At 44.3% G+C, this 26,239-nt stretch overlaps 3 protein-coding genes across 8 annotated transcripts in view; 2 read left to right on the top strand and 1 right to left on the bottom strand.

Moving 5' to 3' along the window:
• Window positions 1–12,521, top strand: part of LOC121580806 (retinoic acid receptor RXR-gamma-A) — a 28,188-nt gene extending 15,667 nt beyond the window's left edge. For 4 of the 5 annotated variants that reach the window (XM_041895854.1, XM_041895856.2, XM_041895852.2 and 1 more), the window contains exons 2-10: window positions 2,227–2,531; window positions 7,598–7,745; window positions 9,105–9,284; window positions 9,550–9,710; window positions 9,894–10,023; window positions 10,298–10,430; window positions 10,827–10,918; window positions 11,175–11,280; window positions 11,795–12,521. In XM_041895854.1, the coding sequence (XP_041751788.1) occupies window positions 2,227–2,531; window positions 7,598–7,745; window positions 9,105–9,284; window positions 9,550–9,710; window positions 9,894–10,023; window positions 10,298–10,430; window positions 10,827–10,918; window positions 11,175–11,280; window positions 11,795–11,942 (1,403 nt within the window). In that variant the 3' untranslated portion in view covers window positions 11,943–12,521. The remainder of the gene's footprint in view (window positions 1–2,226; window positions 2,532–7,597; window positions 7,746–9,104; window positions 9,285–9,549; window positions 9,711–9,893; window positions 10,024–10,297; window positions 10,431–10,826; window positions 10,919–11,174; window positions 11,281–11,794) is intronic. The other variant, XM_041895853.2, reaches the window with a different exon arrangement.
• A 4,367-nt stretch (window positions 12,522–16,888) lies between these two features.
• Window positions 16,889–24,597, top strand: prg4a (proteoglycan 4a). Its single transcript, XM_041895851.2, has 13 exons — window positions 16,889–16,970; window positions 17,141–17,257; window positions 17,464–17,577; window positions 17,855–17,917; window positions 18,064–18,159; window positions 18,738–18,797; window positions 19,028–19,186; window positions 19,459–21,045; window positions 21,275–21,361; window positions 21,551–21,690; window positions 21,814–21,970; window positions 22,088–22,315; window positions 24,491–24,597. Exons 1-13 carry the CDS (start codon window positions 16,892–16,894, stop codon window positions 24,595–24,597), a joined length of 2,994 nt encoding a protein of 997 aa, XP_041751785.1. The 5' UTR covers window positions 16,889–16,891.
• A 54-nt stretch (window positions 24,598–24,651) lies between these two features.
• The window catches only part of LOC121580804 (nucleoprotein TPR), a 32,460-nt gene continuing 30,872 nt past the window's right edge, over window positions 24,652–26,239 (bottom strand). For both annotated transcript variants that reach the window (XM_041895849.2, XM_041895848.2), the window contains exons 44-47: window positions 25,911–26,175; window positions 25,708–25,817; window positions 25,452–25,556; window positions 24,652–24,942 (exon numbers count right to left, since the gene is read on the bottom strand). In XM_041895849.2, coding sequence (XP_041751783.2) covers window positions 24,884–24,942; window positions 25,452–25,556; window positions 25,708–25,817; window positions 25,911–26,175 — 539 coding nt within the window. In that variant the 3' untranslated portion in view covers window positions 24,652–24,883. The remainder of the gene's footprint in view (window positions 24,943–25,451; window positions 25,557–25,707; window positions 25,818–25,910; window positions 26,176–26,239) is intronic.

The raw sequence follows: 26,239 nt of genomic DNA on the forward strand, positions 1-26,239 counted from the left end.
AGCCCAACCTTAAATTGTTGGGGCCTGAAATGTCAACCTGTCATTCTATATTCCAGACAGAAAGAAGACCCTGGCCCCGATACAATGTACATACAGTTGAAGTCGGAGGTTTACATACACCTTAGCCAAATACATTTAAACTCAGTTTTTCACAATTCCTGACATTTAATCCTAGTAAAAATTCCCTGTTTTAGGTCAGTTAGGATCACCACTTTATTTTAAGGACTTTTATTTATTTCATCACATTCCCAGTGGGTCAGACGTTTACATACACTCAATTAGTATTTGCTAGTATTGCCTTTAAATTGTTTAACTTGGGTCAAATGTTTCAGGTAGCCTTCCACAAGCTTCCCACATTAAGTTGGGTGAATTTTGGCCCATTCCACCTGACAGAGCTGGTGTAACTGAGTCAGGTTTGTAGGCCTCCTTGCTCGCACACGCTTTTTCAGTTCTGCCCACACATTTTCTACAGGATTGAGGTCAGGGCTTTGTGATGGCCACTCCAATACCTTGACTGTTGTCGTCCTTAAGCCATTTTGCAAGTATGCTTGGGGTCATTGTCCATTTGGAAGACCCATTTTAACTTCCTGACTGATGTCTTGAGATGTTGCTTCAATATATCCATATAATTTTCCTTCCTCATGATGCCATCTATTTTGTGAAGTGCACCAGTCCCTCCTGCTGTAAAGCACCCCCACAGTATGATGCTGCCACCCCCGTGCTTCATGGTTGGGATGCTGTTCTTTGGCATGCAAGCACCCCCTTTTTCTTCCAAACATAACGATGGTCAAGGAAAGAGGCACTGAGTTTGAAGGTAGGCCTTGAAATACAGCCACAGGTACACCTCCAATTGACTCAAATGATGTCAATTAGCCTATCAGAAGCTTCTAAAGCCATGACATCATTTTCTGGAATTTTCCAAGCTGTTTAAAGGCACGGTCAATTTAGTGTATGTAAACTTCTGACCCACTGGAATTGTGATACACTGAATTATAAGTGAAATAATCTGTCTGCAAACAATTGTTGGAAAAATGACGTGTCATGCACAAAGTAGATGCCCTAACCGACTTGCCAAAACTATAATTTGTTAACAAGACATTTGTGGAGTGGTTGAAAAACAAGTTTTAATGACTCCAACCTAAGTGTATGTAAACTTCCGACTTCAACTGTACATGTAAATAGATTTGATTGTTGATAAAGCCCTCTCTGTTGCATTATGTTTCTATTGGATTGGTGTTGTCATTATGGTTTTTTGATGACGTAGGTTTATAATGGGGGTTTTAGTCTGTTTGGTTTGCCTTCTTGCAGTATTAAAGTCCCACTTTCCTTATGTAGGCTAATGTTTGTCGTTATTTAGGCAAACATTAGTCCAACAGGCCAGAAAAGCTCTATGATGTTGCCCTAACATCCCTCTAGCGTCCTTGTAACATCCCCCTGACATTTCCTCATGTTGATGCATAATGTGAATGTGCAAGGCTCTTATGACCTTATTAAGCTCCTATGAATGATCAGATCAGTGTAGCCTGTCTCTGCACTGACCTTTTGGGCTATTCTGGTGATATATGGAAGTGCCTTATGCAGGTTTTCCCCATGCACTGACCCCCAGGCAACCAGCTATATCAGGCTACATCAGGTCCATCACAGTGCATTACCAGCTGAATTAGTGATAAGGTTAAATGGAGAGATGGACATTTTGGACCCCTGACTGTCACGTAACTACTCAAGCACCTTGTTTTGCTGTGAAAGGTTGCTGATGTGGGTCTAGTTAGGTCTAGTTGTTATTCTCTGGTCTGATTGCTCATCACACCATCTGTGAACCAGAACCAGGGGCTTTTGCTGTAGGGTGAGCAACTCAGATAGAAATATAATGTATAGAACAGTCATGAACATTTTATTGTCATATATTGTCATTTTATTGTCATATTATTGTCATGTTGTAAATTTCTAGCTGCAACATCTGAACGTTTCTCTCTATTGATCCCTATGAAAACGGTTATCCTCTTTGAGAACAATACAGTTTATATAGATCACGGTCGTATTCATTAGGCACCAACTACATGAACTGGTCCAATAAGAAATGCTTGTTTTCAGTTGTAGCAAGTTTTTATACGGTGTGCTCTAATGAATAAAACCCTGCTGTGTACCATTCTGTTATTTCAATGATTGCCGTGTCTCCTAACACCTTCATTCTCCTCTCTGATTGGCTGTTTTTTGCTCTGATTACAGGTTCTTCTGTGCAGGTCTCCCACCTGAGCTCCACCCCGTCTCAGTCCCTCAGCACCATGGTGGGGCCCCCTCACCACCCCCATCATCACCACCACCATCATCATCATCATCACCACCCCTCCGTCATCAGTGCCTCTGTCAACCCCGGGCAGCCCCTCCCGTCTCCCATGAGCACCCTGGGCTCGCCATTCAACGGGCAGGGCGGCTTGCCGTACTCCGTCATCACCTCATCCTCTCTGGGCTCCCCAGGTGTCTCCATCCCCCCTAATCCCGCCATGAGCTTCAGCACGCTCTCCAGCCCACAGGTAAGGGTCAATGTATTCACACACAGGCATGCAGACAGTGGTCACAGCCAGGGATCAGCCATTATTGACAACAACCCTGGAGAAATTAGGGTTAAGTGCCTTTCTCAAGGACACATTGACAGATTTTTCACCTAGTCGGCTCGGGGAATAGAACCAGTGACCTTCCGGTTACTGGACCAACACGCTTAACCGCTAGGCTACCTGCCACCCAGACACTTATGCATGCACGCGCATAAGTGGTTAAGGGCTGTAAGTAAGCATTTCACTGTAATGTCTGCACTTGTTGTATTCGGCGCATGTGACCAATAAAATTTGATTTGATTTGATTTATACATACACACTTGATAAACACGCACACACAAAAAATATGAGAGGCCGTACAGTAGGCGAGTCGACCCACCAAAGTAGCTTAGGAACTACTGCATGGAATACATTGTTATCACTCATATGAGTCTCTCGATGCCCTAGCCTTGCATGCCAAGCTTCGAGGCTCTGTCTCAAACCCATGCCAATTGAAGGAGACTACTCTTCACCAAGCTGACTAGCCTTTCCTGGACTGTTATATTTCTAACGGTTTCTCTCTCTCAGAGCAGATCCTACAGTAGTCTCAGACATTGTATCTTAGTGCTCACTCTGCATCCTTCTAACACAGTGGTCACCAACCTTATCTGAGTCAAGATCACTTTCTGAGTCAAAATGCAAGCCGAGATTGACCGCTCAGATTTGTTTTTAACATGACTTAAAAAATGTAAGCCAATGCAACATTAACCTATTAAAAACAGTACTGTAGCAATGAGGTGTATGTAGTAGGCTACAGTCCCAGTACATTATCACCGCATATTGGCTTTGCTTTAATTGCCCTGCCAATGCATTGTTGTTCAGACAATTTTTAAAAATATTATATTAAACGATTTAAGGTGGGCTATATGATCACACCGGTAATAGATCAGTTGTTGTATTACGTGAGGCACAGCTGTGTTAACATAAAAATAAAAAGCGAATTATTAAAATGTATTTTACTGGGCTGATGGTGTCTGCATCTGATGGTCAGTTGCAGCGGAGAGAGAGCGCAGCAGACTGAGGGTCTGCCTCCTAACGTCCCTCTGCTCTCCCTTTCCTCCACTGACACTGGCCAAAAAGGGACACCGTCTTCCAGCTGATAGTGAAGCTCGAGTCGCACCGCATTATTTCTGCCTCATGCACAAATTAATGTTGTTACTCCTAGGAACAGAGAAAGTGAAATATTCCTCGATATTAAAGAAGACCCAAGCCGCTAATAATAACGCAAGCCTATCTATACACTTTCCTACTCATTCATTACAGCTGCAGTGCTGGTTGTAGCGTGAGTGGAAGTAGGAAGAATGCGCATTTTAATAGCCTATAAAAGTGTTCAATATAAAGTGTTGACAGTGCTGAGTAAAACCTTAAACATGAACTCAATCATAAAAACAGCAGCTCTTTGCTGTATTCGTTGACAGTCTCTCTAGTCATGGTTGAAACATTTTTGAAATCTCACAGTATCAACTTTGCTTTAGCTTTCTTTTATACCTGCTACGTTACTGCAGACACGGTAATCTGAGCCATCCGATTGGCCAGTGGTAGGCCTAGGCACTTTAATTTCTCTCCGGGCCCACCAGGAAAGCAGAGTTTGTACCTTCAGACACATGAAATTGTTCTAAATCGGAATACTTTGCCTACCAGGCGTGCAGGGCAGCTGAATCAGGTGCACCTACCTCCAACAGCGCGAGACAAATAAATAAATAGTTGGGTTTTATACAAAAATGTTTGGGATCAACTAGGAATGCCTTGGATATCGACCAGTTGGTTGGTGACCTTGGATATCGACCAGTTGGTTGGTGACCACTGTTCTAACAGAACCTAGAAGGCTAGCCTGACCCTACCCTTAGTGGTGTCGCCAACAACCGGATGTATCCGGTTTTCAGGGGAAATTAAAAAACCCTGAGACACGACATCCGCTTTTGGATGTTAACAAGGCAACACTCGATCTTAACATCTCCTCCACATTTACTGGATTGGTTGACCAGTGCAGAAGAAAACCTCCCGACTGTTTTTTTTCTCTCGTCGGGACCAGATAGGAAGAAACGCTTATCAGGCATTTCTTTTAAGCCTGCTACATTAGGTTAGCCTGACCCAGACTCATTCATGTCCACAGAATACAACTGAATCAGGGCTACCACTGCCGTAGACATAGAACCTCATTCTATTCTGCTGCTCACTTCACTGGTCCTCACTCCATTAGTGAAACAACGCTTCCACTTACTCAGAATCCAAGTCCCAAATAGATAACAAATGGGGAAAATAGAGGCTTACTATTGTCCACTTACTCTTGTGAATTAAAAAGTTAACATTTTATTCAGTTAGTTGAAAAAAAAAACATTGACATTCTGTCCTGCATTAAGTAGAATCTAGAATGTCTCCTTTTCTGACCTTTTTTTTTGCCCAGTCCCTGCCTTTACCACTGGCTGGGTCTCTGCCTGCCCTAGAGGAGATGAGCCAATTGTATTTGGCTGTCCCACTCTGAGCTAACTGAGCTAAGCTAATGAGGCGTGATGACTAGTGAGTCAGAGGGAGATATCATTGACCCAGCCTGCTAAGCTAAGCTAAAGCCTTGGAGGCTAGCTACCTAGCAGAAAAGAGAACACAAACGGAAGCAATCTAATGACAGCTGTGCCAACAGGCTTCTGTAAGCAAATAGGGTCACATATGCAATAGTCAGATTCAGATCCATTTATTGCCACACAACCAATATGAGCTCCCTTTTGGTCTCAAAGAAGTAGACAGAATGTTTACATTTTAGTTCATTGCAATGCCCGGCACTTTCAATGAGTCAAATAACAGAGAAATGTGTATAGAAAGGTCAGTAGCATTAAGAGCACTGTGAATAATGTATAGGCTATATGAAGTATTCAACAAGGGCCCCATGGCTGATATGTGTGGAGTGAGAGATATGGGATGTGGTGTGTAGACTAACTATGTAGGTCATCTGTGTGAGTGAATGTGTGTGAGTGTATTGCCCGTGCATATGTTGCCTTTGTGTATGTGCGCGCGTTCATGTGAGTATGTGTGTCGACCTGGCCCTGTCCCCTTTTAGTCTACAGTACAGTACAGTAGAGTGCAGACACAGGAAGCTGTGTGACTACCCAAACACACTAGACCTAGGCTGGTCTCACTCCAAGGGCAATAGTCCCTTGACCTGTGTTTGTGAACACAGCATGCCTGTATAGTACAGCACATACTTACCCTCACTGTCAGGATAATGCGTTATTAGAAGGATGTTCTCATAACTTTGGAATCCACTGTGTGGTTCTTCATTATCCACTGTGTGGTTCAAATAGTATTTGTTCTATTTCTTATACTTTAGCTGTGCTTGATTGAGCTTATCTGGCACAATGGAACCAATGGAATAGTCCTTAAAGTGTAAACCACGCCCCTCTGGCACTCTAGACAGGCTCAATCAATCTCAAAGTATTTGAAAGAACACAAATACTTTATGGTCTGATAATGATTGGCAGGTAGCCTAGCGGTTAGAGCGTTGGGCCAGTAACCGAAAGGTTGCTAGTTTGAATCCCAGAGCCGACTAGGTGAAAAAGCAAGGCACTTAACCTTAATTGCTCCAGGGTCAGCATCAATAATGGCTGATCCCTGGCTGTGCCCCCACTCTCTGAGGGATATGCAAAAAACACATTTCCATTTCACACCACACACTTGTACATGTGTGAAACAGGACAAATATAAGTCACCCCTAATAGACCTTTAGATGGCCCAGAGTAGCTTATAAAGTTTCCTTACAGAACAACTGAGCACGCCAATTGGCACGTGTGTTTTTCTGTTGCTCATTTGAAAAACGAGATTTCAGTCTTGGAGGTGTGTTTCCTGACCAATTCCGCGTTTGGTTAATGATGTTTGGCCCCCATGAGACACTGTAGACGCGGAAGCCTATTTCACTTCCTCAAAATGAATCTAAGATAACTCAATAAATCTGTAATTAATTTTGACGTTTTTGCCGAGGATGTTTTAGTTGCGGGATTTTATATCTAACTAAGGTGCTTGGTGCAATATTTCTCAAGTAAAAAAATGAACGACGTGTTGTCTTATGTAAACAGTCGGAGCTGCTGAGCAGGTCTGCCTTACTGTCTATGCTATTGGATAGAGTGCAATCACCGCAGCTGTTCACCCCATTTAAGTGGACAAAGGGACATCGTCAAATCAAAACCCAACCTTCATTTACCCTTTGTAACACACAAATGTTCCAAACTCCGTTTTAGATGAGACCGAAATTACCCTATTTAGACTTTGTTGTCAATTTTGAGACTATAATAACTGTTTTTGACTCATATCGATACCACATAGGCCATTTTCAAAGGGATTAGTTGCTTTTTAAAGGCAGTCGCTCTTTAATGACCAACTACCTCCCTCTACTGCTCTCCTGTGGAACTGCATGTAACAGGCTTTATCAGTTCAATTGAGTGTATTCAGTTGAGTTCGATTAGAATTCGAACTGGTATCAGCAGTTATAATTTTGTGCCCTTCCTTGAGAACCTTGTGTCAATGTTGACTGTGGGTGTTTAATTAATGAGAGTAAACATTCAAAGTAAACTGCTACTTCCTCACCTAGAGGGAACAGGTCACATGACAAAGGAAAACACTTCCAATAAGGTTGTAAGGTGGGAGGGGGAGGCAGAAAGAACAAGGGAGGAGTGAATACAAATGCACTTTAGCACACCTGTGGGCTATTATGTTTGAATGGTGCACATTGATTGACACACACACGCATACACACATATACACTGAAGAAGGCACTGACTGTATAGCTAATGCATGGTTGAAATAAGTATGTTGTCATCGAAAGACTGACATGACATATCACTCACTGTGATCTACGCTGAACTCGGAAGTGCTGGGTTCTGTTTTCAACAAAAATTGAAAGCTGCGAGTCGGTGACTTTTGCCTTTTGTGATATAGTGGCCAGTTGGCGAAAGTGAGACACCCACACACACATCCCCCATTAACCCCCTCTTTCCTGTCTCTGTCCCCGCTCTCTGTAGATGAATTCTCTGAACAGTGTGAGCAGCAGTGAGGACATCAAGCCTCCTCCAGGACTAGCTGGACTGGGTCACATGAACAGCTATGGCTGCATGAGCCCAGGGTCCATGTCCAAGCACATATGTGCCATCTGTGGGGACCGATCCTCAGGTAAAACACCACAACAGGCCCCAGACTACACCATACTATACTGTAGCTGGTTACCAGACTAGACCATACTATACTGTAGCTGGTTACCAGACTAGACCATACTATACTGTAGCTGGTTACCAGACTAGACCATACTATACTGTAGCTGGTTACCAGACTACACCATACTATACTGTAGCTGGTTACCAGACTAGACCATACTATACTGTAGCTGGTTACCAGACTAGACCATACTATACTGTAGCTGGTTACCAGACTAGACCATACTATACTGTAGCTGGTTACCAGACTAGACCATACTATACTGTAGCTGGTTACCAGACTAGACCATACTATACTGTAGCTGGTTACCAGACTAGACCATACTATACTGTAGCTGGTTACCAGACTAGACCATACTATACTGTAGCTGGTTACCAGACTAGACCATACTATACTGTAGCTGGTTACCAGACTAGACCATACTATATTGTAGCTGGTTACCAGACTAGACCATACTATACTGTAGCTGGTTACCAGACTAGACCATACTATATTGTAGCTGGTTACCAGACTAGACCATACTATATTGTAGCTGGTTACCAGACTAGACCATACTATACTGTAGCTGGTTACCAGACTAGACCATACTATACTGTAGCTGGTTACCAGACTAGACCATACTATATTGTAGCTGGTTACCAGACTAGACCATACTATACTGTAGCTGGTTACCAGACTAGACCATACTATACTGTAGCTGGTTACCAGACTACACCATACTATACTGTAGCTGGTTACCAGACTAGACCATACTATACTGTAGCTGGTTACCAGACTAGACCATACTATACTGTAGCTGGTTACCAGACTAGACCATACTATACTGTAGCTGGTTACCAGACTAGACCATACTATATTGTAGCTGGTTACCAGACTAGACCATACTATACTGTAGCTGGTTACCAGACTAGACCATACTATACTGTAGCTGGTTACCAGACTAGACCATACTATACTGTAGCTGGTTACCAGACTAGACCATACTATACTGTAACTGGGTACCAGAGTTTTTCCCTTGATAGGTTACATGATCAGGAAGAACTTCTGTCACTACTACTAGTATACCATATGCCCTTCATCAACATACCTACAGGATAACTAAGCCAAAACAACGTTTCCAAAGAAATGCTACATCATATTATATCCCCTCACTAACAGCATTAACAGAATGATTTCATCCAGAGAGATGGTAGCTCCTCGTCTAAGCATAACATCCACGCCAACACAGAATACCACCCCACAACAGCAGTTCATATACAGTAGAAGGTGATCTGATTGATACATTATTGATATTCTATATATTCTATGTTCTTCCAGGGAAACACTACGGCGTGTACAGCTGTGAAGGCTGCAAGGGCTTCTTCAAGAGAACCATCAGGAAGGACCTCAGCTACACGTGTCGAGACAGCAAGCAGTGTCTGATCGACAAGCGCCAGCGCAACCGCTGCCAGTACTGCCGCTACCAGAAGTGTCTGGCCATGGGGATGAAGAGAGAAGGTGTGTGTGTCTGTCTGTGTGACTCCCCTGTGTGTATGTGCATGTGTGTTTCTCAATGAATGCATGCAGGTGTGTGTCTCTGTGTGTGTGTGTGTGTGTGTGACTCCCCTGTGCGTACATGCATGTGTACATGCATGTGTGTTTCTCTATGCGTGCATGCAGGTGTGTGTATGTGTATGTGTGTGGACTGTATACTGTATTCTATTGTGTGTGTGTGTGTGTGTGTGTGTGTGTGTGTGACTCCCCTGTGTGTTCCTCTGTGCAGCGGTGCAGGAGGAGCGTCAGCGGGGCCGGGAGAAAAGTGATAACGAGGTGGAGTCCACCAGTAGTTTCAACGAGGACATGCCCGTTGAGAAGATACTGGATGCGGAGCTGGCTATCGAACCCAAGACTGAAGCCTACATGGAGGCCAGTGCAGGCAACTCTGTAAGCAAACCTCTGTCTGTCCATCCTTCTGTCCCTCTCTCTGGACAGATCTCCAATATGTCAAATCATATTCATTTTTCTGATTGCTTGAGGTCCCTCTACACGTCTATTTGTTCTATACTCAGTGTCCTCTTTCATCGCTGATTATTGAATATGCCATGTATGTCTCTGTCTGTCTGTCAGAAGAACGACCCGGTCACCAACATCTGCCAGGCAGCAGACAAGCAGCTGTTCACCCTGGTGGAGTGGGCCAAGAGGATCCCCCACTTCTCTGAGCTGCCCCTGGACGACCAGGTCATCTTATTACGAGCAGGTAGGCTCCAGCACAACAGATCACCATGCTTGTTCACACACCATAGACACCTATTGATTAATCTACTGTATTGATATAAATATTTACTATGAGTTGTGGTGGTAGAACAACACAGTCTATTTTTGCACAGAGCTGTTTCATTAACACACACAGCCCAACAGAGACACACCCTTACCCCTCTGGACACGTAGGTAGTTCTAGTCTCAACAACATAGTCACAATTCAAGTTAAACTCACCAGTTAACCACAGTGTATTTGTCTCTCTCTCTGTCAGGCTGGAATGAGCTGCTCATCGCCTCGTTCTCCCATCGCTCTGTGACAGTGAAGGATGGGATCCTGCTGGCCACGGGGCTCCACGTCCACCGCAGCAGCGCCCACAGTGCCGGGGTGGGCTCCATCTTTGACAGGTCAGAGAAAAATTATTTTGTGAACAGTATTACTCCTTGACATGTGTAATATGGATATCACAGTAATGCATAGCCTTCATTGTGGAGGACAGGCTCATAGTAATGGCTGGAACAAAATAAATGGAATGGTATCAAACACAGCAAACACGTTTCCATTTGTTTGATACCTTTCCATTCACTCCATTCCTGCCATTATAATGAGCCGTCCTCCCCTCAACAGCCTCCTGTGGCCTACACTATAGCTTTCTCTTATGTAACACGGCTAGAAATGTAGCCCTGGTATTTCTACAGCAGTAGAAATGTCTATAATAATAGTTTTTTGAGCATCTATAGATGAACTCTCAAAATAAAGTATTACCGTGTCAATGTCTTTTCTTGCTGTGTTGTGGTCTCCAGGGTGCTGACGGAGCTGGTGTCTAAGATGAAAGACATGCAGATGGACAAGACTGAGCTGGGCTGCCTCAGAGCCATCGTCCTCTTCAACCCAGGTAACTACCATCATCATACAATAGAGGCGGCTCGTCCAGGGAGGAAGAGGAGGATGGTCATCCTCATTCATTTTAGCATTAAAAATTGTTGTCCAATTAGCTTATATTGTTTATCATTTCAAGTTTTTAACTCACCAGCCACCATATATTAGAATTTAGAAATACATTACAAATACATTTTAAGAAATATATTTCACATACTGTATACTGTGTGCACAAGAATAAGTTCCTGTCTATGAATGTTCTTTGCTTCCAGATGCCAAGGGCCTGTCTAATCCTACAGAGGTGGAGGCCCTGAGAGAGAAGGTCTACGCCTCACTGGAGTCCTACACTAAACACAGATATCCAGAGCAGCCTGGCAGGTCAGTCTCTCACAGTCACACTCTCCTTCAGTCTTTTACAATTTCATCTTATTTTGGGGCGGCATTCAATCCGTATTGTGGAAGTATCACAGAAGATCCACGCTAAAATGTGAGTGCAGTCTTTGCGAACGCGGGAACATTGCCTTTAAATTTAAATTGAGCCATAACATGGATCTTCCACGATACGGATTTAATCCAAACCCTAGTCTCGGTAAATTACACACTCATACACACTAATGTCCAGTCATTCAACAGTCTCATGTGTCTGACTCAAAGGCTTTTCCTACTGTATGACACTGCAGCTCTTTAAACATATAACACTCTACCCTACCCATATAGGCTCTAATTTCCCCCATATTCCTTCTCCACTAAGTCTGATTTAAGGACGATAAGTCATAATTCATCTTTATGGTTTGCGTATGCCATTACACATCATGAAAAGGCTTTAAAATGACACCTCAGACAAGAGTAATCAACCCTACCTCCTCCCTCTTATCTCCTCTCTCCTGGTCAGATTTGCCAAGCTGTTGCTGCGTCTGCCTGCACTGCGCTCCATCGGCCTCAAGTGTCTGGAGCACCTATTCTTCTTCAAGCTGATAGGCGATACGCCCATAGACACCTTCCTTATGGAAATGCTCGAAGCGCCGCACCAGATCACATGACACAAGTCTTACCCATTGTAAATACCCCCTGAACCCAATTCCCAGCTATGAAGTCAAACTGTAGTTCTTAACTTGCATATATTGTACCAAGCACAATTAATAATGTGAAAATAAAAAGTTTATATTGGTATTTTAAGAAATGCAACACTGTCAAAGGTGAATTTTAAAGATTTTTTTTTTTTTGTAAAAAGAAGAGTATTAATTATCAGATCTAGCAACAACTGAATGCAACATGAAGTCTTTTTCATTCAATGATGAACGGTATGAAATACAATGTCACCAGAATAGAATATCTGTGCAAATAAAAAAGACAACTTTTAATGTAATAATTTGCTTCAAGTCTGGTCAATTCATTGTATCTCGCTCTCAACCTTTATTCTCAACCTCAATTAGATTTTTATTTAAATTGCGGCTACAAAACAGGACACTACTAAAATAACTCACATTCTATAAACATACAGTATGTAAATACAGTATGTGTAGGATGAGAGAAGAAACCTAGCAAAGCTTTTGAACAGAACCTCACCCAGTCAGTTTGTTATGCTATAAACTTGCAATAAACTCAATGGTATGTGGTAACATCATGTTCTGTGTCTTATTGTAATCTCCTTTGCATATGTGAAGTAACCTATAAAGAGAGAGCACAAGCAGCGTTGGAAAGCCTAAGTATGGGAAATGCGTGGAAATCCTAAACAGTAGTAAGACATGGAACCACAGTTGATTTTATAATGTCAGTGGACCAACCAACAGCTCTCCCACTTGCCATTCCTCCTTTTGTGTTGCGTTAGTAAAACTGTGAAATACTAGCTAATTATTCTCTTGAAATTAGAGACTGTAGTATCGAGTAAAAGTTGCTAGTCATTGCTGATAAACAAAGGAGTCTGCTCATACTGAACCTTGATCATAAGTTTATTCATATCACAAGCTTTCAGCATGAGTTACAGGTGTCAAGATCACCCGGAGAGCAACGTCCCAGATTGCAATGGCTGCTCTAACCTCTTCTTCGTCCAGCATATACTTATAAACAATGCAAAAATATGGGTTGCTCCCTCTGCTGTCCAATCACCTGTCTCCCCTGGGGCGTCACCCTACAAATGGCTACTTTTGAACTAAGATAAACATCCCCTCTGGTTCCATTAAGAAAGTCATAATCTTAATACACTACAAGACTTACCTCATAAAACGTCTAGGTTACACACAAAGTTGATGTGTGTCTCGAGTATTGCTCTTTTAAGTTACAAAATATGCAAATGGGTACGGTAGCTACATAATCTCTGTATAACACATTATATTTCATCCCAACAAGTCATTGCTCATCTCCATTGTAGAGTAGAGTATACTGTATGACACATTCATATGTACTATTTATTATAAGTGTCCATTCAAGTGTTTGAGCAAAAAGAGCAACTGAGGTCTGATTTTCATTCACTTATTCCAATACCAGCCATCTTTTACAGCAATGATACTCAAATTGGGCCAGGAGTTCTTCCTGACTATGTGACCTGACTAGGAAAAACTCTGGGCCCAAGTTATAGGCTATAATAATTTGGTGGGTGCTTATATTTGTCCCATATATTAATACACATGCGTGAATTGGAAATTAATTTTTTTGCACCCTCAGAGTAGGGTCACAGCCATGGTCTGCAATTATAGATTGTAACTTCCATCAATGTAATTGTCTGCATCACTTCCAATCCCCCATGTTTTTTTATATATATACTCCCCTTTATTACTTTTCAACCCCGCCATCCTTTCCCTACTTGGGGTAAATTAGTGAACAATAATGGCCAGGCCTTTACTTCCAGCCTATACTTACTATCTACACCTTATGGTCACATTCAATTTTACAATAATTCAATTTTATTTGTTTTTGCTCCTGAACTTCTTCTACTCTCAACCTCTCCGATCATTTTCATGATGTCCATCCGGTTTGCTTCTATATGCCATATCTTTCTAACTGTGCTCTTTCCCAAAAGCTCCCAACATACAACCTATATACTTATTATGGACACAGCATGCTTACATTATTAGTTATCTTGTTATTATTTATTGTTATTTGTTATTAGTCCCATCCTTCAACTCCATTCAATACCTCCCATCTATCTTTTAACACCATCCATATAGGATTTCTATTTGCCATATATATTTCAACCGTACTGTTTCAACCATAACTAGCAACTTTTTGGTTGCTGGCCCAACGCTCTAACTGCTAGGCTATCTGTCGGCCTATATCTCAGTGCCCAGAGATTTAATATGGCCAGATCTCAAGGCCAAGAAAACCCCCTGGCCCTATCCATAGTACCTGGCTTGAGTTCCACACTAAATGATGGCGTACAGTATAGCAGATCATGGGTTAGTTTATAGGAACTCTGGGCGGATCATACTGTAACCGGATCATTCTCGTCACCCACGGAGAGTCCAGTCCAGAGGCAGAGAGAGACAAAGGTCATGACTAGCTATGGAAGTCTTGCCAGCTAGTGTTCCTGTGGTCTGTAGGCTGGCAGTTGGGTAGTTACCAGCCTAATAAGCCCTCCAACACAGCTCCTACAAACCACCTTTTACAAGACTCTGAAATCAAGAACAAGAACATAATGTTCACAGAACTGAGAAAGAATCTGGGTTCATAGAGCAGGGAGTCGCCTCAGTCAGTCCCTTTGTAGGCATCAACCTTCTGTAACATTCAGCGTCTTCCATATTTCAACCTGCTGGCAGGTAGCCTAGTGGTTAAGAGCGTTGGGCCAGTACCCGAAGGGTCGCTAGTTTGAATCCCCGAGCCGACTAGGGGAAAAATCTGTCGGTGTGCCCTTGAGCAAGGCACTTAACCCTAATTGCTCCTGTAAGTCACTCTGGATAAGAACGTCTTGTAAATGTGGCGCTAGACTTTTTTGATCTCCCATTCTTCTCTGCAGATCCTCTCAAGCTCTGTCAGCTTGGATGGGGAGCGTTGCTCCACAGCTATTTTCAGGTCTCTCCAGAGATATTCGATCAAGTTTAAGTCCGGGCTCTGGCTTTGCCACTCAAGGACATTCAGAGATGTGTCCCGAAGCCACTCCTGCGTTGTCTTGGCTGTGTGCTTAGGGTCGTTGGTCCTGAGAGCTCTGGAGTAGGTTTTCATCAAGGATCTCTCTGTACTTAGATCCGTTCATCTTTGCCTCGATTTTGACTTGTCCCTCATTCCCTGCCGCTGAAAAACATCCCCACGGCATGATTCTGCCACCACCATGCTTCACCGTAGGGATGGTGCCAGGTTTCCTCCAGACGTGACGCTTGGCATTCAGGCCAAAGAGTTCAATCTTGGTTTCATCAGACCAGAGAATCTTGTTTCTCATGGTCCGAGAGTTTTCAGGTGCCTTTTGGCAAACTCCAAGTTGGCTGTCATGTGCCTTTTACTGAGGAGTGGCTCCCGTTTGGCCACTACCATTAAGGCCTGATTGGTGGAGTGTTGCAGAGATGGTTGTCCTTCTGGAAGGTTCTCCCATCTCCACAGAGGAACTCTAGAGCTCTGTCAGAGTGACCATCGGGTTCTTGGTCACCTCCCTGACCAAGGCCCATCTCCCCCGATTGCTCAGTTTGGCCGGGCTGCCAGCTCTAGGAAGAGTCTTGGTGGTTCCAAACGTCTTCCATTTATGATGGAGGCCACTGTGTTCTTGGTGACCTTCAATGCTGCAGACATTTTTTGGTAACCTTCCCCAGATCTGTGCCTCAACACAATCCTGTCTCGGCGCTCTACGGACAATTCCCTCGACCTCATGTCTTGGTTTTTGCTCTGACATGCACTGTCAACTATGGGACCTTATTAGACAGGTGTGTGCCTTTCCAAATTGCTGAGAATTTGTTTTTATTTAATCAATTTTAGAATAAGGCTGTAATGTACCAAACTTGGAAAAAGTCAAGGGGTCTGAATACTTTCCAAAGGCATTGTACATTCAAAACATTGCAGTTGCTACATTATCACTTGGGTCCGGAGATTTTCCTGACCACATGACCTGACAAGGGAAAATCTTTAAGAGCCCAAGTACTAGCCAGAGATAACCTATTATATTGGCACTATCCCAGTTATTCCTGGTTATATATTAATTGGATTAGTTTATTCATGATTGACCATGTTCCACTAACTTACTGTAAGGAACACTACAGTCAAAGAATGTAGTTGAAATATCACATTTAAATAATCTGTTTTTTTTGTTTTGTAATACAGTACTATTATATTGGTTAAAGTTTGGGTCCTGAGAGTGAAAGATTGACCATACACTGTGGTCCGACCACATTGTGAATCACATGAGAACAATTCAACATTTTAACCATCTGAGGTTGTAAGGCAGACTTTAATAAAGATGATAAAAACCAATCAGTGTGTCGTTGTTTGAGTCTACACAGAGTTGCGGGAACAACCATGCAGGTCTGGTTAAAATAAAGAACATAGTGTTTTTTGGGGAACATTGTAAACGCAAGGTCGCCACCTCGCTGTGATGTCATCAGTGTCTATGCCCACAGATGCTCTTCCAGTTTCTTATTCCACGCCTGGCCTGGCCAGTTTAGTTCTACTTCCTGTGAGTGCGTAGGAGGACTCTGCATCATTTGTGGTTTTAATTGGGGCTGTATTTGGACTAATAAAAATGTCCTGGCCTAGCTGTCACTCCAAAACCAGCCCTATTCACACTATATAAAGCCTATAGGGAGTTAGGGAGAGCAAGGTGAGCTGACTGGAGTTGACTTGTGTGAAGGTGATTGGCTTTCTTTTAGGATATCTTTCTCTGTGTTTCAGTGACCTACCAAGCATGGCATTGAGAACGTTGATAATTAGTTATGGTTTGATCATTTGAATGTAACTTTGTAACACTCCTTTATGGATAAAACCAAAGAGGAAGATGCTTTTTCCAGTTCATCCTACTGAGTTGGACAAAAGGTATTTCATGGTCTTGTTTCTCTATTCTAGTTGAGACAAACGCATGATGACTGCATCATCGCTGTTGTCTGCCCTCGTGGTGGCGACCTGTGCTGCTCTTCTGCCATTCTCTGCTGCTCAAGGTAAGAACCCATTGTCTGGTACAGGGGACACATTATATGCTGAATATGTGACACTGTTAATGTCAACAGTTCTGTAAGTTGCTTTGGACAGTTTTTATAGTAGCATTAAATGTACAGTACTTGTTGTTTTTGAGCTCATCTCTCCCTATTCCTGTGGTTCCAACCTGCAGCCAGTTGCAGTGCTAGATGTGGTGAGCCGTTTGCTCGTGGCCAGCCCTGCCTGTGTGACGCCAGCTGCCTCGCTCATGACGAGTGCTGCAAGGACTTCGAGGCTCTCTGCACTTCCGGTAAGACTGATGCTATTACCATGTCATTACTATGTCATTAGGATGGTTATTCATCAAACAGTCTGTATATATGCATGAATGTAAACATGTGTTGATGTACCTGAAACTCACACTATGTGACAGGCCAAGTCATCCATCAATGGTGTAGTAGACAGGACCAAAGTCTGTGTGTTGGTGAATTTCAGGGTCTATTTCTTCTCATGCAGGCGATTCGTGCAGTGGTAGGTGTGGTGAATCGTTCAGACGAGGCAGGCTTTGTGAGTGTGACCCGGGCTGTGTCCACTACGACACCTGCTGCCGCGACTACCAGAACCACTGCGGTACGACCAACAGCTATTTTTATGAAGATTCATTACAACACTTCGTCATGATATCTGATAGTTAGTTCAACTTAACCAAGACAATACAACCAGTAATCAGTAATCCATTAAACCCATCTGTCCCACATAGAACATGTCTAAAGAACAATGCCTATGTAGTTAATGATTTATAGTGAGTTGAATAGAGTGATGGGTCGGACCATTTACTAATCATATACTAATCGTTTTTGAAAATATGTGCACTAATATCACCATATCAAACTTTCTTCCGTTTTAGATGCCACTACAATTCCAACACCAACCCAGAGGATCAAGCAGGATGCCAAGAAAAAGCCAACAGGTTCAGTTACTGTCTTTGTAGCAAAGTAACTGCATTGATCAACAGAGCTTGTCTACCCTGATCATAGGCCAAACTGTCTCAATGCTAGGTTAGAGTGTCATTTTAAACAGTATAAGCTTTATCTTATTCAAATGAATTCTCTTTAGCGCCGGCCAAGAACAAATCCTCCAGCAAGACAGAACTGACGAGTCCCAAATTTCCCAAGAAACCTTCAAACAGCAAGAGTGAGGAAGGCAGCCAAGGTACGTGTGTACCTGCCTGGTTGTGTGTTATAGGTGGGGCCCTGAGTTTTTCCTAAAAACTCAAGGCCTCAGTTATGTCTTTCCAAGGGCTGTGGGATTACACCCACGTTTGTAACGCCAGGGTTGTGGGTTCGATTCCCACGGGGGGCAAGTATGAAAAAATTAATAATAATAATAATAATAATGTATGCACTCACTAACTGTAAGTCACTCTGGATAAGAGCGTCTGCTAAATGACTAAAATGTAAATGTAAATATAAAGGTTTCAGAATCCTACAATAGGCTGAGAGATAATAGGCAGTGGCTATCAACTAATTCAAACCAAAGCAATGCTTGTTGACTGGAAGAGCAGCTAGCCTTCATCTGGTTATGTGTTGATCAGTGACCGACTGACTGCATGTGATAATCCAACCCATAATAGGCCTCTATAAGCTATCGATGTATGGAGGTCAGATGAGATGAAAGCAATAACTGTACTGTAACATGCAACAGTTTCCAGGGGCTGAGACTGTCTGTCTGCCCTCTGGGTCTCAGAACACAAAAGTTGATCATTTCTGGTATTTCTGTTGTGCTTTCAGACCAGAGCAAGCCCACATACCCCTCTCCGTCCGACCTCTTCCCTGAGACTCAGGACTATGGTAAGTTTAGCGTATTGGGGGTGCTCTTGTCCATCATTGACACTATCAGAACACCGCAGCTGAGAAATGTAGAGATTGAGGACTTTGTCAACATACAAGGAGCTTATGCTGGGCAACAATTGATTAAGAATTACAACTACATGCTAGAATCAGTCAGTCATTTTCATGCTTTAGAGTTTATGGTAGCCTACCCTGTGGATTCCTGTAACCTGTATGTGTGTTTCTCACAGACACCAACAGCCCTTACCCTGGATCCAGCAGCTCTAAGAGCCAGAGTGACATATCTCCTTTCTCTGAGGACCCAGCTTCCCCTTTGAAACCTGGCTTTTACCTTCTGACTGACAGCTTCAATGGCCCCTCCTCCACAGCCCCAGACACTGTCATGGATGGTGAGAGTTAGACAGTTGTGAAACATACTGTATGGTCAAGTGTTTGATGAAAGTATTGTCTGAGAAAGTGACAAAACGGCTAGTTATTGTTTATGTTTTGAGGTAGTCAAGAGCGACAAGGGCAAAGCACTTTATGCATCTCAGTAGGCTCAGGAGGAGTCCCATGTTTTCTCTGAGTGCTGATGCATTGTGTAGTCTATTGTATACCTGCTTGTGTTTGTTTGTTTGTATGTACTAACGTCCTCCATCTTGCCCCCTTATCTCCTGTGAAGCCTTGAGTGATGCAGCCACCAGTCTCTTGGAGGACATCTCCCCCATTCTCCCTACACCCATGGCTGCCACTCCCTTTGCCCTGCCTTCCCTCATCGGTCAGCTCCCTGGAGCTGCTAACTTCCCATCCTCTGGCTCGCCCTGGCCCAGCCAGGGTGGCCCCATGGCGAGTAATGCTGGCCCCGGGGACCCGTCGTCTGGAGCTCCCCTGCTCCCCACTTTGGCAGATATCGCCAAGGCCTTGGGGCTCAACAACCCCATCACTTTGGCAGACATAGCCAAGGCCTTGGGGGTCAACACTCCCAACGACCCCATCACTTTGGCAAACATAGCTAAGGCCTTGGGGTTCAACAACTCCAACGACCCAAACCCCCCCCAAAACCACAACAACCCCAGCTCTCTGGCAGACATAGCCAAGGTCATGGGGCTCAACTCCCCCAATGACCCCATCACTTTGGCAAACATAGCCAAGGCATTGGGGTTCAAGAACCCCAACTATCCTAACCCCCCCCCAAACCCCAACTCTCTGGCAGACATAGCCAAGGCCTTAGGGCTAAATAGTCCCGATGACCCCATCACCTTGGTAAACATAGCCAAAGCCTTGGGGTTCAAGAACCCCAACTATCCTAAACTCCCCCAAAACCCCAACAACCCCAGCTCTCTGGCAGACATAGCCAAGGCCTTAGGGCTCAACAGCCCCAACTACCCAATCACTTTGGCAAACATAGCCAAGGCCTTGGGGCTGAACGACCCCAACATTCCTAAAACCCCCCAATACTCCAACGAACCCATCACTTTGGCAGACATTGCCAAGGCCTTAGGGCTCAAAACCCCCAACAGCCCCATCACTCTGGAAGACATAGCAAAGGCCTTAGGGCTAAAAAAAAACAAAGACCCCATCACTTTGGCAAACATAGCCAAGGTCTTGGGGCTCAATGACCCCAGCACTCTGGCAGACATAGCTAAGGCCTTAGGCTTCAAATACCCCAATGACCCTAAACCCCCCCAAAGCCCCAACTCTCTGGCAGACATAGCCAAGGCCTTAGGGCTCAACAGCCCCAATGACCCAATCACTTTGGCAAACATAGCCAAGACCTTGGGCCTGAACAACCCCAACAAACCCATCAACCTGGCAGACATAGCCAAGGCCATGGGGTTGAATGATCCCAGCACTTTGGCAGACTTAGCCGAGGCCTTGGGGGTCAAGAACCCCAACAAACCCATAACTCTGGCAGACATAGCCAAGGCTTTGGGATTAAACAACCCTAAACCCCCTCAAAACCCCAACACTCTGGCAGACATAGCCAAGGCCTTGGGGCTCAACGACCCCAACAAACCCATCACTCTGGCAGACATAGCCAAGGCTTTGGGGCTCAATGACCCCAGCACTCTGGCAGGCATAGTCAAGGCTTTGGGGGTCAAAAACCCCAATGACCCTAAGAAACCCCAAAACCTCAACAGCCCCAACATTCTGGCAGATATAGCTAAGGCCTTGGGGCTCAATGACCCCAACAAACCCATCACTCTGGCAGACATAGCCAAGGCCTTGGAGGTCAACAACCCAAACAAACACAACAAAGGTCTACCAGGTAGGGATCTCAGATTAGATACTATGTAATGTATCTCCGTCATTCACATTTGGGATGTCTGCTCTGTTGTGATGTATAGTACAGCGTCAATTGATTAAAATAAATATGCAATCAGTGTCAAGTAGATATTTAGCTATTATACAGTAAGCTATATGTATTATTTAATACAATAAATGACAACACCTAAATATTGGCTTCTACCTACACGGCTGTATCCTCTTTCCTCTAGATGCCAACAGTAACCCAGACCTCTGCAGTGACCTGCCCATCAACGGACTGACCACTCTGGCCAACGGAACCATTCTCATTTTCAAGGGTGTGTAGAGCATAGTGATCTAGCTCATGCCCAGCACTGTCCTACACAGCGCTCTCCCATCTCACTTATTACTTAGTGATTAAATATTTATGAAGGTCATGTAGCTTTTCCAAAGCAGCATAAAAAATATATATATATATACTTGATACATTATCTCCTAATGATTGTTGTTCTGTTTCCCCCAACCAGGTCATTTCTTCTGGACGATGGACCCCAGCACCAAGGCCCTTGGCCCAGCCCGCAATATCACAGAGGAGTTGGGCATTCCGTCCCCTATCGACAGTGCCTTCACCCGCACCAACTGCCAGGGCAAGAGCTACATCATCAAGGTACTGTAGAACTCCAGAGGAAAAACCTAGAACCTGAGAGAAGTTCAGAGGGTTGGGGCAGTAGAGATGCCTTGGTGGAACCTAATGGCAACACTTAATGTCCCCATCTCTTTTCCATGTCAGGGTGATGGCTACTGGAGGATGGACAACGGCAAGATGGAGCCTGGTTACCCCAAATCTGTTGCCTCTGGTTTTGATGGTCTGACTGGCACCATCACTGCAGCCCTGTCTGTGCCTGCTACCAGGAGAAGGCCTGAGTCTGTCTACTTCTTCAAGAAAGGTTAGGGAGAGCTTTGAGGTTTACCACTACCTAACCTACTCCCATTGCGTTACATGATGAGTCACACCAATGTGCTTGCTTTACTCAATCCTAATTGACAATTTATTTCTCTCACAGGAGGCACCATGCAGAAATACTCCTACCCTGCTGGAAGTAGCCCTGTCTGTGGCAAGAAATCCAAGTCCAGTGCAAAGAAACGCCACGCTCGGCCAGCAGAGGTGCGTCTGGGAGGAGAGATCAACATCAAGCTGTCTCTGAAAGGCTTCCCCTCCTCAGTGACCTCAGCTGTGTCTGTCCCCAGCCCCAAGAAGGCTGACGGATACGAATATTTCCTCTTCGCTGGACGTAAGTCTTGGTCAATGTATTGTAAATCAAATCAAATCAAATGTTATTTGCCACATGCTCCGAATACAACAGGTGTAGACCTTACAGTGAAATGCTTACTTTTCAAGCCCTTAGCCAATAATGCAGTTTTATGAAAAGAAGAAAGAGTGTTAAGTAAAAAATAGGTAAGTAAAAAATTAAAATAGCAAATAATTAAAGAGCAGCAGTAAAATAAAATAACAGTAGGGAGGCTATATACAGGGGGTACCGGTACAGAGTCAATGTGCGGGGGCACCGGTTAGTCGAGGTAATTTAAGTAATATTTACATGTGGGTAGAGTTAAAGTGACTATGCATAGATAATAAACAGAGCAGCAGCAGCGTAAAATAAGGGGTGGATAGTCCGGGTAGCCATGATTAACTCGGAGGTAGAAGCTGTTAAGCATTTTGGACCTAGACTTGGCGCTCCAGTACCGCTTTCCGTGCGGTAGCAGAGAGAACAGTCAATGACTAGGGTGGCTGGAGTCTGACCATTTTTAGGGCCTTCCTCTGACACCGCCTGGTATAGAGGTCCTGGATGGCAGGAAGCTTGGCCCCAGTGATGGCCTATAGTGCCTTGAGGTCGGAGGCCGAGCAGTTGCCATACCAAGCGGTGATGCAACCAGTCAGGATGCTCTCGATGGTGCAGCTGTAGAATTTTTGAGGATCTGAGGACCCATGCCAAATCTTTTCAGTCTCCTGAGGGGGAATAGGCTTTGTCGTGCCCTCTTCACCACTGTCTTGGTGTGTTTGGACCATGATAATTTGTTGGTGATGTGGACACCAAGGAACTTGAAGCTCTCAACCTGTTCCACTACAGCCCCGTCGATGAGAATGGGGGCATGCTCGGTCCTTCTTTTCCTGTAGTCCACAATCATCTCCTTTGTCTTGATCACGTTGAGGGAGAGGTTGTTACCATGGCACCACACGGCCAGGTCTCTGACCTCCTCCCTATAGGCTGTCTCATCGTGGCAGATGTGTTGTTACCTACCCTTACCACCTGGGGGCGGCCCATCAAGAAGTCCAGGATCCAGTTGCAGAGGGAGGTGTTTAGTCCCAGGGTCTTTAGCTTAGTGATGAGCTTTGAGGGCACTATGGTGTTGAACGCTGAGCTGTAGTCAATGAATAGCATTCTCACGTAGGTGTTCCTCTTGTCCAGGTGGGAAAGGGCAGTATGGAGTGCAATAGAGATTGCATCATCTGTGGATCTGTTGGGGCAGTACGCAAATTGGAGTGGGTCTAGGGTTTCTGGGATAATGGTGTTGATGTGAGCCATGACCAGCCTTTCAAAGCACTTCATGGCTGCAGACGTGAGTGCTACCAGTCGGTAGTCATTTAGGCAGGTTATCTTAGTGTCCTTGAGCACAGGGACTATGGTGGTCTGCTTGAAACATGTTGGTATTACAGACTCAGTCAGGGACATGTTGAAAATGGACATTATGTACAGGCAGTATCATTATGTAATGTACATCTGATATCTCGGTTATATCATGGAAATAGGGTTATTACAGTTCAAAAGACAGCGCCTTAATGTACTGTATACATATACACATTTAAGAAATGTATTATATTCTTACGCTGATGCTGCGTTTGACAGTGTATAAAACATTAAAAACACCTGCTCTTTCCATTAGACTGACCAGGTGAAAGCTATGAACCCTTATTGATGTCACTTGTTAAATCCACTTCAGACAGTGTTTATGAAGGGGAGGAGACAAGTTAAAGAAAAATATGTAAGCCTTGAGACATTGATTGTATGTGTGCCATTCAGACGGTGAATGGGCAAGACAAAGGATTGAAGTGCCTTTGAACCACATGCAGCCAGTGGCACCTTAATTGGGGAGAACACATGGAAACCACCACTCCATTCACTCCATTCCAGCCATTATTATTGACGGCGAGGAAATATAATACATTTTAAGTGTCACCCTTCGGACTTCAGTGAAGACCGAATGCGGCCTGCGGGGAAAATGAGTTTGACACCCCTGACTTGGAGAGAAACAGAATATGCTATGTGTAAATAACCTGTCACGCGGGATAAAACAAATACTAAAATGTCAAAATGCTCATCTAAAAGCAAATGCAAAAAGGCCCTGTTATTCTGTTGGAAAGGTAGTTATTAAATCAACATACTAACATGAACACAAATCCCTTTTAGCGCTCTACTTCAACATCAAGATATCTGGTGACCTGCCTGCTCTGGCCAAACCAGACAACCCTGATCCCAGCCAGAACTCCATCAAGAACTGGCTCAAGTGTGCCTAGAGCAACCCTATGGATGGACCACCAACAACGCACAAAGCACGAATATGACAAACATTTGATTTTTCTCAAAGTTTATTAGCAAAACAAAAGCAACGGAACAATTACTATTTTTGAAACAAATACAAAACAACTAAAATTAACCTTTTTAAAGCACATGGTATCCACTGATACAAAGTTAGGGAAGAAAACTCAACCACAAATTGGTTGGATTTTTAAAGTAGACCAAGACACTATGATTGATACTTTGGAGGAAGGAAGGGGGATGGAGCAGTGCATGATGGCATCATTAGCGGGGTAGGTTTCCTCTACCGAAGGGGCCTCTTCCTGCTCGAAGGAAGCCCATACCTTGAATGGAGGGGGCGAAAAGAGACAAGGTTCCATCTTAGCCATCATCCAAAATGGCCACTTCATGAAGTTTATAACTCTGTTGTGTTGCTTTAGCTTGGGTCACTATAGCTTCTTTGAAGGTTGTTTTGATGTGCATTGAAATAATTACCTCTCCAAACTGTCAGTGCTAAGCTCAAACATAAGCTAAAACATTTGACAAGACCCCAAGGTAAAACCATACCTGAAGGCTTAAATATCACTTGCATGACAGCAACCCTGCTCCAACCATACTTGTATCACATGTACTCCAACATGCCAAACAAAAGTCTACAATTTGTGTCACCTACTTTCTCTTGCTTATCAAACTAATAAAAATGGTTCTCATCTACTTAGTTGTGTGGTGTGTTTCTACACTGATGCAACAGTATGGTAGCAAAGCCACTGCTTTAGTTGAATGGACTTATAACATGTTGTTCTGGGTTAAGTGGCCTTCAAGACTTAAACATTCAATGTAGATGAAAGCTCACCTCCTCTGCGGATGAGTGCCCTGCCCCTGTTGGCTGTCCTCATGGGCAGAGGGTGCTGGGCCATGGGGCGGCCTGAGGGCTTGGGCTGCACACCACTGCTGGTGTCTGTGAAAAGAGAGAGAGGGAGCGATAGAATGAGAGAAGAAAGAGAGAGACAAAGAGGTTATAACCAGGGATGAGAGAATGTTGAGGTGTAGAGAACAACAAGAGAGACAGTGAGACAGAGAACGTGTGAGAGAGGGACAGCTGTACAGACCGGCAGAGCTGGATGTGGGCTCCTGGCTTGTGGAGGGCAGACTGGCATCGTCTGACGGCTGAGCAGAGTCCATCTCAGCCTGGCTCTCCATGGACGCTTCACCACTCGTACTAAGAGGAAAGAAAAGTGTGAATGAGCAACACAAATACACACACGGATACACCCTCCCTCCCCCCCACACACACACAACCACCATTTCTCACCCTTCACTGTCTGCCTCCATGAACACCTCGTCCCCGTCATCTCCTGGGACGGCCTCTCCGCCGGGCACTGCCAGCCCGTGGTGACTCGTGGATGTCGTCACCATGGGAACAGACTGGGACGCCATGTCCTGGGCATCAGAGGGGTGGGACTCATTGAAGAGCGTCACCGGGGCAGCAACCTGTAAGGGCGTGGTAGGAACACTCCTCCCTCCAGACTCCTCTTCGTGAGCGGCCAGGAACAGAGGACTCTCGTACATCCCTAGACCTACACAGACACAATTACAGGGTTCAGGCAGTTGAAGCTGACACTCATTACCATGACATCAATT

Source organism: Coregonus clupeaformis, chromosome 14 (assembly GCF_020615455.1).
Source record: "Coregonus clupeaformis isolate EN_2021a chromosome 14, ASM2061545v1, whole genome shotgun sequence".
Lineage (NCBI taxonomy): Eukaryota > Metazoa > Chordata > Actinopteri > Salmoniformes > Salmonidae > Coregonus > Coregonus clupeaformis.